Source organism: Protopterus annectens, chromosome 8.part0 (genome assembly GCF_019279795.1).
Source record: "Protopterus annectens isolate FY-2018-M chromosome 8.part0, PAN1.0, whole genome shotgun sequence".
Classification (NCBI taxonomy): Eukaryota; Metazoa; Chordata; order Ceratodontiformes; family Protopteridae; genus Protopterus; species Protopterus annectens.
The window spans coordinates 1037830642-1037845609 of NC_056741.1; the positions used below are offsets into that span (position 1 = coordinate 1037830642).

A 14968-nucleotide genomic window follows, 5' to 3' on the forward strand; every position below is an offset into this window, starting at 1 on the left:
GCTCTATTGGAGTATAAGGAAAAGCTCTTGATTCAATAACAAGTACTCTCTTCCTTGCTATAGTGCTCATCAATAAGAATAAAGCAAGACTCGGAGGTCAACCATGAGGGAGTATAAAGTCAGTTATGCATTTATAGTGGCCACTGATACCAATGATATCCACAAGGCCTTCTTAGGAAATTCAGAAGTAATACCCTTATCTCCAATGGCTTATCCCCTCCCATCCTTGAAACCATAGCTAATGTCCTTGCAGACAAGTTTATTTCCAATTTCACACATTCCCTACATTTCTTTTTGCCCCCCACCCCATTTATCCAATTAATGATTTTCCTGAAATCCCCTTGGAGCTGGTTATATCAGTATTCTCCAAATGCAAAAACAACAGTTTCATGGGTTAAAGCAATATTCCAGGCTATCTGCAGACAAATATCAAGCAGCAAATATCCCAGCCCCTTCAAAATTTCTTTAAATTTAGCCTCTCCAGTAAGTATAAGTTTATCAGTCTTGTCAGCATTATCTGTAAGGCAATGAAATTTATGACTTATGAATTAACCACAATGTTATGGACAATGTATAAACCTTTGGTTGTAATCAAGCTGGATTTGTTAAAGGAAGACTATCTTCTGAACTGAGTCAAGTTCATTGGTGAGGTCACAGAATCTTTAGAGGAAGGTCTTTGACACCATTTCCGTCAAAGGTATAGCAGACTAACTCTGTGGTCTCATTATTATCCCTTATACTGCCTACTAGACAGCAAATTGGCTTCCCAAGAGAACTTACATTGTTTAGGAAGGAGTTACTTCTTCTATCTACAGAGATGACACTAATTGTTTTCTATACGTCTGTTTCCCTTCTTGTTCAGCATTTACTTCTCAGTAAGTAATTGGGCACCCAAGATCTCTGGCTAACAATGTTTGAGAATGATTGCAAATTGGGTAATATTATCAGCCATGTCAGTGATACCCACACACTAGAGCACAGAGTATGTCAGACAAAGGCCATGTACTTTAGACATTGACTAACCCTAATTGTCAAGAAGCAAATTATATTTACCTTCAGTAAAGACCTGACCACCTCATCTTATCACAACACTTCCACTCTCCTTAATGCAAACTCTGTTAATTGAGACCTGGGTACATACATAGACAAAGAGCTCTCTTGCAATTACTGTGTGTCAGCTATGGCTAGGAAGGCCTTCTGCCTCACACAGATTACCTGTTAAGATATCTCAATAAGGTCAGATATTGTCTTTGTCTTTCTATATTCCTCCTTTTATTAGACCCATCATTGAATGAAATATTCCCTTTGGAACGTATGTATGTAAGCACCTTCTGCAACATAAAAGGCCCCTACATTTCTTAACTTAAAAGATCTCTAGTTTAAGACACTTAACCTTCCTCAAGATATTAAATCTCTTTACATCTACTCCTTCTCATACAGACTCTAAATGAACCCTAAGCTTAGAATACCACATTGAAAAGACAGCACTTTTTGGTATCCTCCACCCTGAGACAACAAACAGTTTAACAAATGCTCAGTATAAAAAGCTAAGCCTCCATTGCAGTAATATGACCTGCTAGAATGATACATTTCTTAGCCAATGAATTTGCAATCTTTGGCATATGCTTCCACTGCATATTAAACAAAATATCTCCCTGACTACCTTCAAAGCCAGTTTTGGTGATCAGCTGGGTAATTGCAAAGTCATGTCAGGTATTCATCTTAATGATCTGTCAGAGGACAGTATTCTTATCACTGCATGAACAATACGGCTAAGTCTGATTATGGATCCACAGCTAAATGTTTAGTAGAAACCTTTGAATCTACTAAAATATATGCAGTGTAATCTTCAGAGAAGTGCAGTGACATTAATGTTATTAGTTTATAAGTATCGTACATGATATATTCCACCTAGGTAAACACAAAGCAATAATGTTATAGGCTTTGATTATGTTTGCCTTTAGAGGTTTCTTTAACATAGTACTATTTTTGTAGAATCCTAAACTGCTTTAAGAGCGACTATTCCCAATATGTGCATCATAAACCACATTTTTTTTTACTTTAAATATAAATTGCTCAGCTGCTGTCCAGAATCACTTTCAAAACACATGATTATGAGTTATGTTAATTATGAAATGAACTGATAAAAAATGAAACTCTTTAAGGTTATTAATGTGCTCCACATTTTGGCTCATATAATTAACAGAAAACTTCAAATGAATCCATTGGTTTGCAACACTTTATAAGTATGACAAAAGGCATGTTTCAGATACAGACAGAAAATAATTTTAACATACTGAAAAGAAATTTTAGACTTTGGTTAAAATCAATGTCAAAGCAATATAAGGGAGCATCTGAATGTAACAAATGCTCACTGTATATAAATTTAGCTTAATGTGTAGTCAACCTATACAAAATTAAGCAGAATCATATTTTAATATGCAAATAGGGCATGATGTCTATCCAGAATTAGTTATCTGTCTTATATCCAATAATACAAGACAGGGTCTTTCCCCTATGATTCTAATTACAATAAACTAGGCATCAGAAAATGACTGAGTGTCAGATTGTCAATGTTTTTCCCAAAAGAAGATAATTTACTGATGACAAAATGAAAGTAAAGGAAAAGCACAAATGTTCAATCCTGGTTGAAGATATGCTGTGAAATTTGAAAGAAAGCACTGTGCTGTGATTTTTTATGTTGGCCTCCCCTCAAACTACCTTCAAATTCTTATTCCAAAGAAACTCTTCTGGAAAATGTTTTCTGTCTTTATAACTGTACCACCCTGAAGTGTGAAAATGATAAAAAGCAGCAACTGGAAGGATTGCATCATGCAAAAGGGGGGGGGGTGTCTTTTACCATCAATGGGATAGTTATTAACATTGTATTACTTTACTGTGTTGTGTAGTTTTTGTATTGTGTTTCTTTTTAAATATATCAATTTTGCTTCTGCATTATGATACAATATGCTTACATTGTTTAGCTTACTGAAATGATAAAGTAATGATACAGTATATTTGGAAACTTTTAATGATTTTCAATCCATTCCCATTTACAGAAGTTTCTATTCAATATTTTGGTATAGTCAGTAGAATGGATTTGGAGTGTGGGTATTCTGTTGAAAAAAATGATAAACTGATATCTTCCTTTGAAGGAATTACTTGCAGACTGAGACACTTTTAGTTAAATTTCCAGTCTTAAATTACTCGTAAAGGAGATGAAGTGTCATTTAAATATGAGGGCCAAAGAATAATAGAAAGACACTTACCATCCAGGGCCTTGTAGACGGTGAAGTCCATGGCAAAGCTGATCATTGCCATAATCACACCCAGAGCAAACAGGAAGTACCAGTCGTCACCGATACGGAACAACACATCTTTAATAGTCCGCAGGCATGCTGAATAACAGAATGCAAGTAAACATTTAGCCAAGGCAAGAACGATATACTCCATAAACATCTATCGTGTCACCAAGTCATTGTTTACGAATTAAGACTGCTAATGTAAGTCATAATCATTTCCACTGGAGTGGGTGTAATTATAACTTGTACTTTAAAAGAGAAGTGTAAATTTCCAGTAAACTGCTTATATTCGCCAGTTGAATCTGGCCTCCTTTATTTAAATTCTAGGTAAGTTACAGGAACATATGCAGATCATGCATTTGTGCATACTGCTGGGTAGTACCTGAATCAGCATTTCAGGCCAGGAGTAGCATACTTTATATTTGAAAATATAATTTAAAATCCAAAATAGTGAAATAAAACAAATAATTCATATAAAAGTCATATAACAGCTTGAAGTTTAAGCACCTGCAGTCTAGGAGAGTCAGGCTACTGCAAAAGCCTTTTTGAGTTGTTTCCCTTTGCACATTTTGTTAGGGACTCTGCATTTACCACAGTAAATAAAATAACAGAAACAATTTGTAACATCCCACTGTACACAGAAAACAGGTGCCAGTTTTATTGTTTTCAAAAAAATGCGAAAGGTTCTTTTACTTCTTTTTAAGTGAGTGCATGGTTATTAATGAAAAAAGTTAACAGGGTAAAGAGTGATGTATAACAATTGTTTTATAAGTCAATGATTAGAGCATGTGACAGGATGAAGAACCACAAATCTGCAGTCTGCAGTTCAACTATTTTTAGAAATATGTAGCTGATGAAACAACATTCCTATACTGATACATTATTATTACTATTATTAAGTGACATATATATATATATATATATATATATATATATATATATATATATATATATATATATATATAAAATATATATATATATATATATATATATATACACACACACACACACACACACACACACACACACACACACACACACACACACACACACACACACACACACACACACACACACACACACACACACACACACACACACACACACACACACACACATATGTGTGTGTGTGTGTATATGACTACTTCAAAAATAACTCTAACAGCTAAAAATTAATGGAGATACATAAGTTACAGTGATGTGCATGAAAGGGCCTAGTACAAATGTGCATGCACTATATGCTTGTGATACACTTGCTTGTTCCCACTTACTTTAATAGGCAAGTTCTCAAACTCTCAGTAACTCGACCTCCTATAACTACTTAGCTCCTACAGCTCCCATTGCCCTATCAGAACCATAAAACTCCCTTCCCAGACCTAAAACTAAAAGCCTCTCCTGCTCCCTATGCATAAGATCCCTTTCTCATTCTCTACCCATAAAATTCCCTTCCCATTCCCTAACCCTAAGACTCCCTTCCCACTGCCTAAACCAAAACGCCCCCTCCTGCTCCCTAAATGGTGCCCTAATTCGCACACTTGCCCCTCCAGCTCCCTCAGCACTGCTAGAGCTGCACTTAGCTCACTCAAACTCGAATGTGTTCATTCCCCCAGGTTTAGCAGCTGCTTGCCTGAACTCATATTCAGCTGCAAGCATGTGTAGCAGCCCACCCGAGCTGAAAAATGCTCAAGTTCCTGGTTTAGAGACAGTGGATTTAGAGCTCTTGAGACTTGAACACTTGTAAAACACCCACATGAAATGGCATACAAAACTTGAACAGAAAAACAAGAAAGCAATAAGAAAATTTGTAACTAAGAACATGTAATTGCATGATTGACTTATGCAGTTATCAAAGCTGGACTGATCCTTTCCAATTACGTAGCTGATGCACCACTAAGAACCAGGTCTAAGTTGATATAGAGTAGGAAAAACAAATGTATAAAACTAAGAACCAAAGTACTCCAAGGGAGTGTACCCGCTCATGAAGGACAAAACCGTAGACCACCTGATGATTTGAAACATGCCTAACGCCTAACATGTAAATCAACATATGATGAATCCACAAGAAAACCAGGCACTACATAAAAGGCAAAACAGCCTGTAAAGAGTCTCCATTCTATGCTATCCACATAACAGAATAGGTCTTGAAAGATGCAAGAGGGGGTGAGTGGGAAAATAGGTTAAAGCACAGGGAGTTACTCGTATACTGGCAACTTTCCCTTGAAGCCAATAACCATCCAGGCTTAAGCAACCTAATCTCTTGTATTGCACTAGTATTTAGGTTAAGATCAGCTAAGTTATGTTATATTCATATTTATAACACACACACACACACACACACACACACACACACATATATATATATATATATATATATATATATATATATATATATATATATAGTAAACTCTCAGTTAAATTTTTATTGTTTTAATTAGCAGTGAAACTACAGAAAATGCAAGATGGTCATGGGTTCAGTCTCCAGACAAGGATCAGTGTTTTCCTTTCATGTCCAGTTGTTAATAGAATCCTAGGTTACTTGTTTGTACAGCATTTGTTGCTTGTGTGCTTAAAAAGCACCATCTGTCAGTCAGGACAGGTAGTGCAATTTTTTTGACAACTCTAACAATCCTTATCCTTGGTCAACCAAACTTCCCATGTAACCTTTCTTTTGTCTTGTCTACTTCCAGGTGTCTCCCAAAATGTGACTACAGGCCAACTTCAGCAGTGTTTTCTTAAATGGCTGAGGTGTCAAATGGTCATGTTAGTAGGGCATTTCATTAAGACCACAGTGGCAGTGGTAGTTAATATCATGAGTCTCCTGAAGTGATGCCAATCTAAGAAGATACAGCAAGAGGCATTGCAATTCAACTAATGCTCATGTTTACATGGGAAGTATACCTCAGGAATCTATGGAAGACCAGGATGTACCCTTTGTATCCAAAGTTATTAAAGAATAAAACTGCTAAAGCAGAGAAGGTCTAATTGACTACGGATTTCAATAGGTAGGACCCCAGAAGAAGATCAACCATTGTTGGTGAAGAGGGAATCATTTTTACAGTGTTTTACAGTGGTGTTCATTTTTAGGGAATTGGGTAATAAAGCACAGTGTTTATTGGCTATTACTAAAAACAAAACAGAGCTGGTATCCATGACAAAATGGCTTCATTAAGAGTAAAAATGAAGTAAAGTCATAAAAGATAATTGTTCATAAATCTACAATCTTTTAAAATAATAAGATGAGCTCCTTTGGCATATAGCCTTCTTCAGATCTTAAAAACATATTCTTGTGTGGAATGATTTAAATGTAAGTTCATCCAATCTGAGTTTCTTCTTGAGTTGCCACCCTTGTAGAATAGGTCTTAAAGGGAGTGCTCCATTTAATCCAGGTGTTCTGTCTGCTTGCAGATCTGCGATCCATCTTATTTCAGCTATTTCAGTTGAATTATGTAAGTCTTCTAATCTTGGATTTTCAGTTAAAATCTGCTGTGCCATAAAATGAAACCTATGTCTGAAGAAGTTCATTATATGTTGTGATAAGGCGTTATTTTTTCTTTAGCCTTATATCACTATGTGTCACAAAATGCTTACTTTAAAATGACAGTTGGTCTTCCCAATATAAAAGCAAGGGCAAGCTTTGCAGGTTGCAACATGAATCACATTTTTTGTTTTACAGTCTGCACAGACATTCAATTTGTATTCCCTTTTATTAATAGGGTGTTGAAAGTAATTGCTTGCATTTACTCTTGAAGGTGCTTTCCTCTTGATTGTATCTGTTTTGTTAACATTTCTTGACAAAGTAGCTACTTCAAATTTTTTCTATTCTTAAAACAAAACTTCAGGGCGTCTCGTACTATGTTCCAAATTCCTTCATCTGCTGTTAGAATTTTCCAGTAATTCTTAATTATAGTACATATGTGCTGTATATCTTGTCTATAATTGAGCACACATCTTATTCCCGTTCACTCATTCATATTGAATGCAGCTGTATTTCTATTTTCTTCTTCTTCTCTAAAGAAATATGGCTTTTCTCTGTTTTCTCATTTGCCTTACTTAGGTTCATAGGTAAGTACTAGGCTATCTGCCCAAGGGCATTTATAAGCCTGGCCAGGGTGTGTTGGCTTTTGCCATCCCCTTAGATTAGTTCCCTGTGCCTCTGACCAGCAGAGCCATTAGTTCCTTGCGACTCTGTCCAGCAGAGCCACTGCAGTGATCCCCGGGGTAAATTTTCTGTTTCCCATCCACCCATCAAGATTTCTCTTGAAGAGTGCTAGTGAGCGGCTCTGCCTGATGTATATTGGAATTTTGTTCCAAAGCATGGGGAGTCTCTGGGTCAGGAATCTATCCCTCCAGCACATCCTATTTATCGTTGTGGTAAGGTTTATATCCCTAGAGCATGTGGCTCTCAGGAATTTGTTTTTTTTTAGGTGGAGCATATCCATCAATTCTGGGTTGGACATGGCCTTGTATGTCAAGCAGAGATCACCTCTGAGTAAGCAGTATGGAACCGGGTACAGCTGGAGTTTCTTTATTCGGGCTGCATAGGGCATCTGTTTGAGGTCAGTAATCCTCTTGGTGAGGTACTTTTGTGGTCTTTCCAGTTGTTGCAGGTGTCTTGTAAGGTACATCCCAAATGAGGTGTTGTATTCTATAATGGGTCTAATAAGTGATGAGTAGAGAGGCACAATAACCTTTGTTCTGGATGTGAACCCTTTTGAGATTAGGTGGGCCAAGGATTTTCTAACCACCTTGGCAATATGATTTTCAAAGGAGAGATTGCTATCTACTTGAGTCCACAGATCCCCTATTACTTCTTCTGTGGCTCCTTTATTTATTTAATTTATAGCCTCTTTTATAAAGTTGCTATTTTATCTTCATTGATTCTTTCTCGTAGTCATTCTCATTAGTACACTGCCTCAGACTTGTTAGGAATTGTGCTTTAACTACTTGGGGAAATATAATCTTAGGATACATACTGTTTCGATGCAAAGGACGATTCTTCCAGCATTGTTTCCTAAATTCTACAGTATGTAAAGTACCATCCTCTCTCCTTGTCAATGTGACTCGAACTATGATAATCAAAGTCCAAGAAGGATGTCGTATTCTTAAGGTATTTGATAAATGCTGAAAGCTGGGTATTATCACCTTTCCACAGGAAAACATATGTCATCCACAATCTCTTATAAAATGAGCTACAGTGTTTATTGGCTATTCTTTGAATGGGGGTGGAACTTGTTTCTAATGTTGAGGTTATGACAAGGAGGCCATATTCAAGTTTGGGAGAAAAATGTAATTGCCTATGGCTATTCTGGAGGTTTTAGAAAAAAAGGGTAGAGTTTTAATGGCCAAATAGTATAGAATTAACCCTTTTCCTAGTGTAGTTGAGGTGAAGAGAAATGCTAAGGGAGGGAGTCAAGCCAAATGCCAAGATATATACAGGAGGTAGTGTTTTCTATTGAAGTGTTATTGTGATTGCAGATCTTTCTGGGATTAATTACTGAGTTGTTTATGTGAAATATTACCATGTCATTTGCATGGAGTAGGAGGGGGGATGAGGTATATCAAGGGTAAATTTATTTACAAAAAAGTAAAACAATAGAGAAGCAAGTATTCAATCTTGTGTTATTCCTTTTTGAAGGCTAAAATTCATTCCTTGATTTCGCAAACTGCTTGTTTGTTTGTGTCTTTTGGCTTTTCCCCTAACCGGGAAAAGCTGAAAGACACAAACAAACTGTTTGCGAAATCAAGGAATTAATTTTGGCAGAGTTGTGATTGGTGAAGGAGTTTTGAAATCAAGGTATTTGTGTTATGTGATAGATGAGGGTGTTGTAGTCAATGAAGTTGAAAGTTTTTATAAGGTCAATAAAGATGGCATGATGAGATATCCTCTGTACATAGCTAGTAGCATTTCATTGGTTAGAGTCCACAGGGAAGTAAGTGTGCTCCAACCAGACTACAACCTGTATTATTTATGGGAGAGGAGGTTATAGCTAGTGATGTACTGGGTGAGTTAAACATAGATCATTTTTTCACATAATTTGTCTAGATGGGGGGAGCATAGAATTTCGCCGGACCTGAGAAGTTTTGGTGGATTAGACTGGTTTGGAATTGGGCTGATAATGACTATTATCCATATATTTAGCATGATAATTTGTGTTAGGGAGAGATTGAAGGTGTGTTGCAGGGGTTGTAAAGAAATCCCTGCGGTGGTACATAAACTAGGGATATTGGTCATCTGCACCTGGAGGGGTTATATGTTTTTATTTGCTACAGAAGAGATTCTGAATTTCATGTTTTAACTTGTTTAAAATAAAACTGAGGAACAATATGCATACATACTAATGGCTGCTTTACTTAGAACATTCCCAAACAGAACCTCTCCCTGAGACTAAATGTTATTTTTTTTTTATTTTAATCTTATAGAAGTCTATGTTCAACACAGCCTATATTATAGAAGCGTATGTTCAACACAGGAGGCTCACACCTGCTATTTCTAGGTTGCCCTGCATAGCATCATGGTGTTTAGAATCTTTGTCATATAGACACAAAAACAGAATTACTCTTATGCCCGCTTACAAGCTATACAATCTCATTTACTTGCACCTGCCCAATGTTGAAATGTGGCTAGGGAGTAGAGAAGCTTAGCTAGGGTGGGGTGAAGGGGGATCCAGTCCTGGATACAGGGTGTTAGGGCATTCCAGTCCTGGATACAGGGTGTTAGGGCATGATTGGCACATGCTGATCACTTGGCAGTGCAGTATTAGCATTCATTTCCATACTAGCATTCTTTAATGCTGGTATGGATATTACTGCTTTTGCTTTAGTGCTTTGTGTGTGGTATAAGTCTTAGCAAGCTGCAAACAGTTTGCTACAGCTTTTTTGGTACTCAGTGTTGAGTTGAGGTCTGCAAAGGACCTGACTCTCATTAGGAAAGAGTTAAGGACTGCCAGGTTGGAAAACAGAACTGTTTTTTGCTACTCAACTTACATTTGTTGGATATCATATTGAGAAGTAGCACTGGGAGCTAGATGAACTAGTTTCATCTCTGTAGAACAGAATACCATAACATATTCTCTAACACAGTAGCATAGTGACTAGCTTTGCTATATCATAGGGCTTAATTCTTTAATTTGATTCTTGATCGAGGTACGTTTTGTGTGAAGTTTACACCCTTAAGCTTTGAGTGAGCTTTCCATAGGTATTCCAGTTTCCTTCCAGTTTCTTCCACATCCCAAAGACATGGAAAAGGTGAAATGGTGGTCCTCCACATTGTCCACTGGTGAATATGCGATGTGAACTGCAAGTATAAGCAATGGGATAACATCCTATCCAAAGCTAACTCACCTGAACCATGAATTAGATGAAGCAGGTACTCAAAAAAATGAATTTGTGAATGTATCTAACAGTTTTCTCAAAAGCCATTTACCTATTTAGTAGCCCCCAGAACACTGCTTTTATCTGTGTCCCACTTTCTTTAGTGGAATTGTATTAATTTCCATGTCTGTTTAACCCCCAACTGGGCTGCATATAGTGGTCCATATTATTGAAAATCTAAATGGAAAAAAATAAATAAACCCTCTACCTCATCTAAAGAGAAGTTTCTAACAATAAATGTTACAATAACAGGATCTGTGTTCCTACTGCAGGAGTCATATGATTGGACCCAAAGTTGAGTACTGGTTCTCACTCAGCCTCTTCAACATCCACATGATCCCTACTGCAAAGAAAAGCATTCAGAAGCCATGAACATTCATATTGTAACTCAGCTATAAGGAAGAGGAGTAGTCCTTGTGTTGTCTTTGTTTTTTCCCCCAGAGAAGCAAGAAAAATGTATCAACATACATGTGGCAGGAAAAAAAAGCCATGAAATGGGAAGCATATAATGACAGTAATACATAACTGAAAACAATGCGGGAATGACAAACACAGACACACCAACTCTGCTTATTTATTATATTATAAAACAGACCTCTAACTCTACATGTAAAATAAAAACTAGTTCCATCAACCATAAAAGGACAGACAGAGACTAAAAAAAAATCTCCACAACTAGACAAATTGGTTGAGCAGCCCAAAATGTGCAGTGTACAGATTCATGAAGGAAGTTGCCTATCCAGAAGCAATGAGGCTATTAAGGTGACTTAGTCATACATTTACTGTTATCATGATTTATCATACAGCTGCACTATATATATCATATAGATAACTGTTTCAGGATTCTTTATATGATAGGGAGAGTAAAACAAAACAGTGCAGCTTAATGACTTGAAAAGGGTGGATGGTTTAAACACTGCATGTATGACAATAATATTGAGTAAAAAACAAATGCCTACACCTGAAAAAGACAGTTCTATGCATTAATAATCTGTAATTATTTGAAAAAGTGAGGATGCATGACTGGCAATCCCACAGACGTGTTGGATGCATTTCTGGAAAAGTCTGTAGCAGTGGTAGCTGCTGCTCTCCTAATACAGTGAACTCTAACTGCTGCAGTATTTTACCATATATCACAGTAGAAAACAATATATTTAGGCACTTTTATTATTGAATGATTCCTAACATAAGGCAATTCAGTCTGCCTAATGGGCTTTAATGTCAGGAATGTAAACAGCCATGTAGTTCAGAACTGTGTTCCTTCCCCTTTATTGGTTTGTCTGAGATAAATAAGAAAGCTAAATAGAGTGATAAAGGGTAAATTCATAGACCTCATTTTTTGTCTAAAACTTTAAAACTTTATAAGGGGCCATAAACATTAGACCCCTTAATAACTCTGAATACCTTCTTGCAGAAATAACAACCATTAGAAACAAGATCTTCCAAGATATGACATTCTTATCACTACTGTTTGCACATTCAACTGGAGATGAAGTCAGCCTCTCTGAAACAAAACTTAGGTGTCACGCTGCACCACTGCCTGTCTAGGATGTCTTAAAACAAGTCCCTTAGCTAATGTGTTTCTAGCTCAAGAAGGCTGCATGTTGTACCAGGCTGATATGACTGAAAAGTGCACTTTAACAAAGGAGGAAGCCAGTCCTGTAGAGAAAGATGTCACCAGATTATGTAATACGAGAACACTAAATACATTTATCATCATGTTCTTACACAGTAAGAAAAAAATCTAGTCATTTTAGAAAGATAAGATTGTCTAGTAATAGAGGTTGAAGCGTCTTTTAGAATAGACAAAACTTCATTAGAGAATAAATGCTATCTGGAAGTAAACGGGATATTATTCACAGAATAAAGTGTGAAGTCTGAGGTATGAGGTGAGATCTTACTGGGAAAGAAGATTGCATCTGTGATGGGTCTGCTACAAATGCTCAGGTTATGACAGTAACGTATACTTGTATTACCCAGAATTTAGTGATTATTTCTCCTCTTTTTATCTTTAGAAATATTTTTAGATTGCAAAAAGAGGAAGGGCAGCAAACAGTAGACCCCAATTTCATGCAGTCAAAAAAATGTTTGTTTTCACTACCAGGTGATGAGACAACCTGCACCAAAACTGAGAATGACTACTAAGACATAAAGAAAACAGGTCTATAGCTTGGCAGCTCCACTTCTTTACTATGTCTAGATATATTACCCTGGCCAAATCCCACTTGTGACAGTCATCCTTTTGCTTAGACCATATAATGATTTTGTTCTACTCATCCTTTTGCTTAGACCGCATACTATTTTGTTCTACTGACTTGGAGAACAAACTGCTTGCATTGTTGTATTCATTAAACTGTTGACTTCCAAACTGCCTTTGTTAACATGCACAGCTGGTGAGAGAGAGCACATCCCTCTATGTTTATGTACCATATTACAGTAGTGTTGTCTTTTATCTGCAAGTCACATGACTAAAGGACTGTCTGGGAGAGCCTCAGTGCTGGAAAATTAGGAAGCATCTCATTAAAATTCATGTGCTTTGACCTGTGGACAGGTCTATAACTAAGTTATCTAGCATGCTGGTCAGTTACCCAGACTGACATCTCCTCAACCTAAAGTTGGGAACAAAAAATGTCTTCCTAAAGTTTTGGACCAAAATGTCTTCCATTCTATATTAGAAGTTATTTGGTACAATTGTAGTAACCTTATTGCTACAGTTACTAACAGTGAACTCCCAATTTAGTGTAAATGCAGTACTGCCATCCATTTAAAACACCAATATCATTGAGGGCTTGTTAAATGAATGGTGATTCTGCACTTGCACCTCATTGGCAACTTCTGTAACAGTTTATACCCACAGCAATTGTCTCCCTTTGCTCGGACCTAGGTATGGCTCAACCATGAGTTGGAGACCAAATCTCTGCACTTGAAGATACAAAAAAATGGTGTCAATGCATGATAGGAGACATTTGTATTCATCATCTAGTTTAGGAATAAGTAAAGCAAAAGACAAGGCCTGGGTTTAATGCTAATACTGTAGTTTCTGATCAGGGACGGTAGGAGTGAAAAGTGGGACTGCAATGGTTAATCTTTCTGGTCCCAGAGGTTTCCCACTTTCCTCAGAATTTCCTCATAAGTAAACTCATCAAGGAAACCATTAGAACAGAGGAGGATAGTAACCTCAGAATTTTCAGGAATGTTCCAGTCATTAAATACATCTGTTCCACGGTAAGACTCAAGAATTTTATTATCAAAAGGATATTGACTGAGGAAGAGAGACTGTATACATCTAAGAAGAGTGACTGCATACATCTTTGCATCCAAGACTTTTGCTATAAACATCTTTAATAGGAAACTAAAATTGATTTCTAAATATTAGCTTACACTATACTTAACTTCTACAAAGCTAGAATATATTATTTTTTTCCAAATCTTTTTATTAAAGTTTAAAATATATAACAACCCTAAACATAAAACAATTTTTAAAACAAATCTTAACTAAAATACCAGAAAAGTCTTTTAAACAACAAATATACAGTAAATTTACAAAAGGTGCCTACTTATAAAGGCAATTATGTATCATTCAACTTATGTCATTTCATGACATATTATCTTCAATTTTTTCTAATACATCTCTAACTTTCAGCCATGATTTATAATATGAAGAGAATCAATCTGTTCTCATTTTGATTATATATAATTCCATGTGAGAAACATTAATAGCAATAATCTTGAACTATTTGAATGAAGGTACAGTCTAATTTTTCTGGTTCAAAGTAGTGACTTAGATGCAATGGCTAATAAACTCCATAAAGGAGAATATTTAGACCTGAGAACACATTTAGGTACAGGTGCATTAAATAAAACCAATGATTTAATGATTTTAAATTAAATTTGTCATTAAAATAGCTTGCAAAAATAAGTTGACATTATTCCAAAATGGCTTGAATAATATACATTCATAGAACATATCCTGCTGATCTGCTTTTATCTGTAATTTACATATCCAACAACCAATATCTTGTTTAAACATTAATTCCACCTTATGAGGAGTAACAAAACTTCTGTGTAAAACTTTCTATGTCAATAATCTTCATGACAAAGAAATGTTATTAATATTAACTTTTTATCTTCTTCAGTAGGCAGTTGATTATTAATTAATCTATAATAATCCCAGAAATTTTCTTTATAATATAATTTGGTATTTTTAACTATTTTATATATTTTTTGATAAGTATTCTTTTCCTGTAGTTGGTTGATCTCCTAAAATAATCATAAATGCTACACATTTTGAAACA

The 14968-nt window shown here is 36.1% G+C and overlaps 1 protein-coding gene across 2 annotated transcripts in view; it reads right to left on the reverse strand.

The window, feature by feature from the left end:
- LOC122809207 (chloride channel protein ClC-Kb-like) overlaps positions 1-14968 on the reverse strand; it is a 1320353-nt gene that overhangs the window by 1177295 nt on the left and 128090 nt on the right. For both annotated transcript variants that reach the window (XM_044080518.1, XM_044080517.1), the window contains one exon: positions 3270-3398. In XM_044080518.1, the coding sequence (XP_043936453.1) occupies positions 3270-3398 (129 nt within the window). The remainder of the gene's footprint in view (positions 1-3269; positions 3399-14968) is intronic.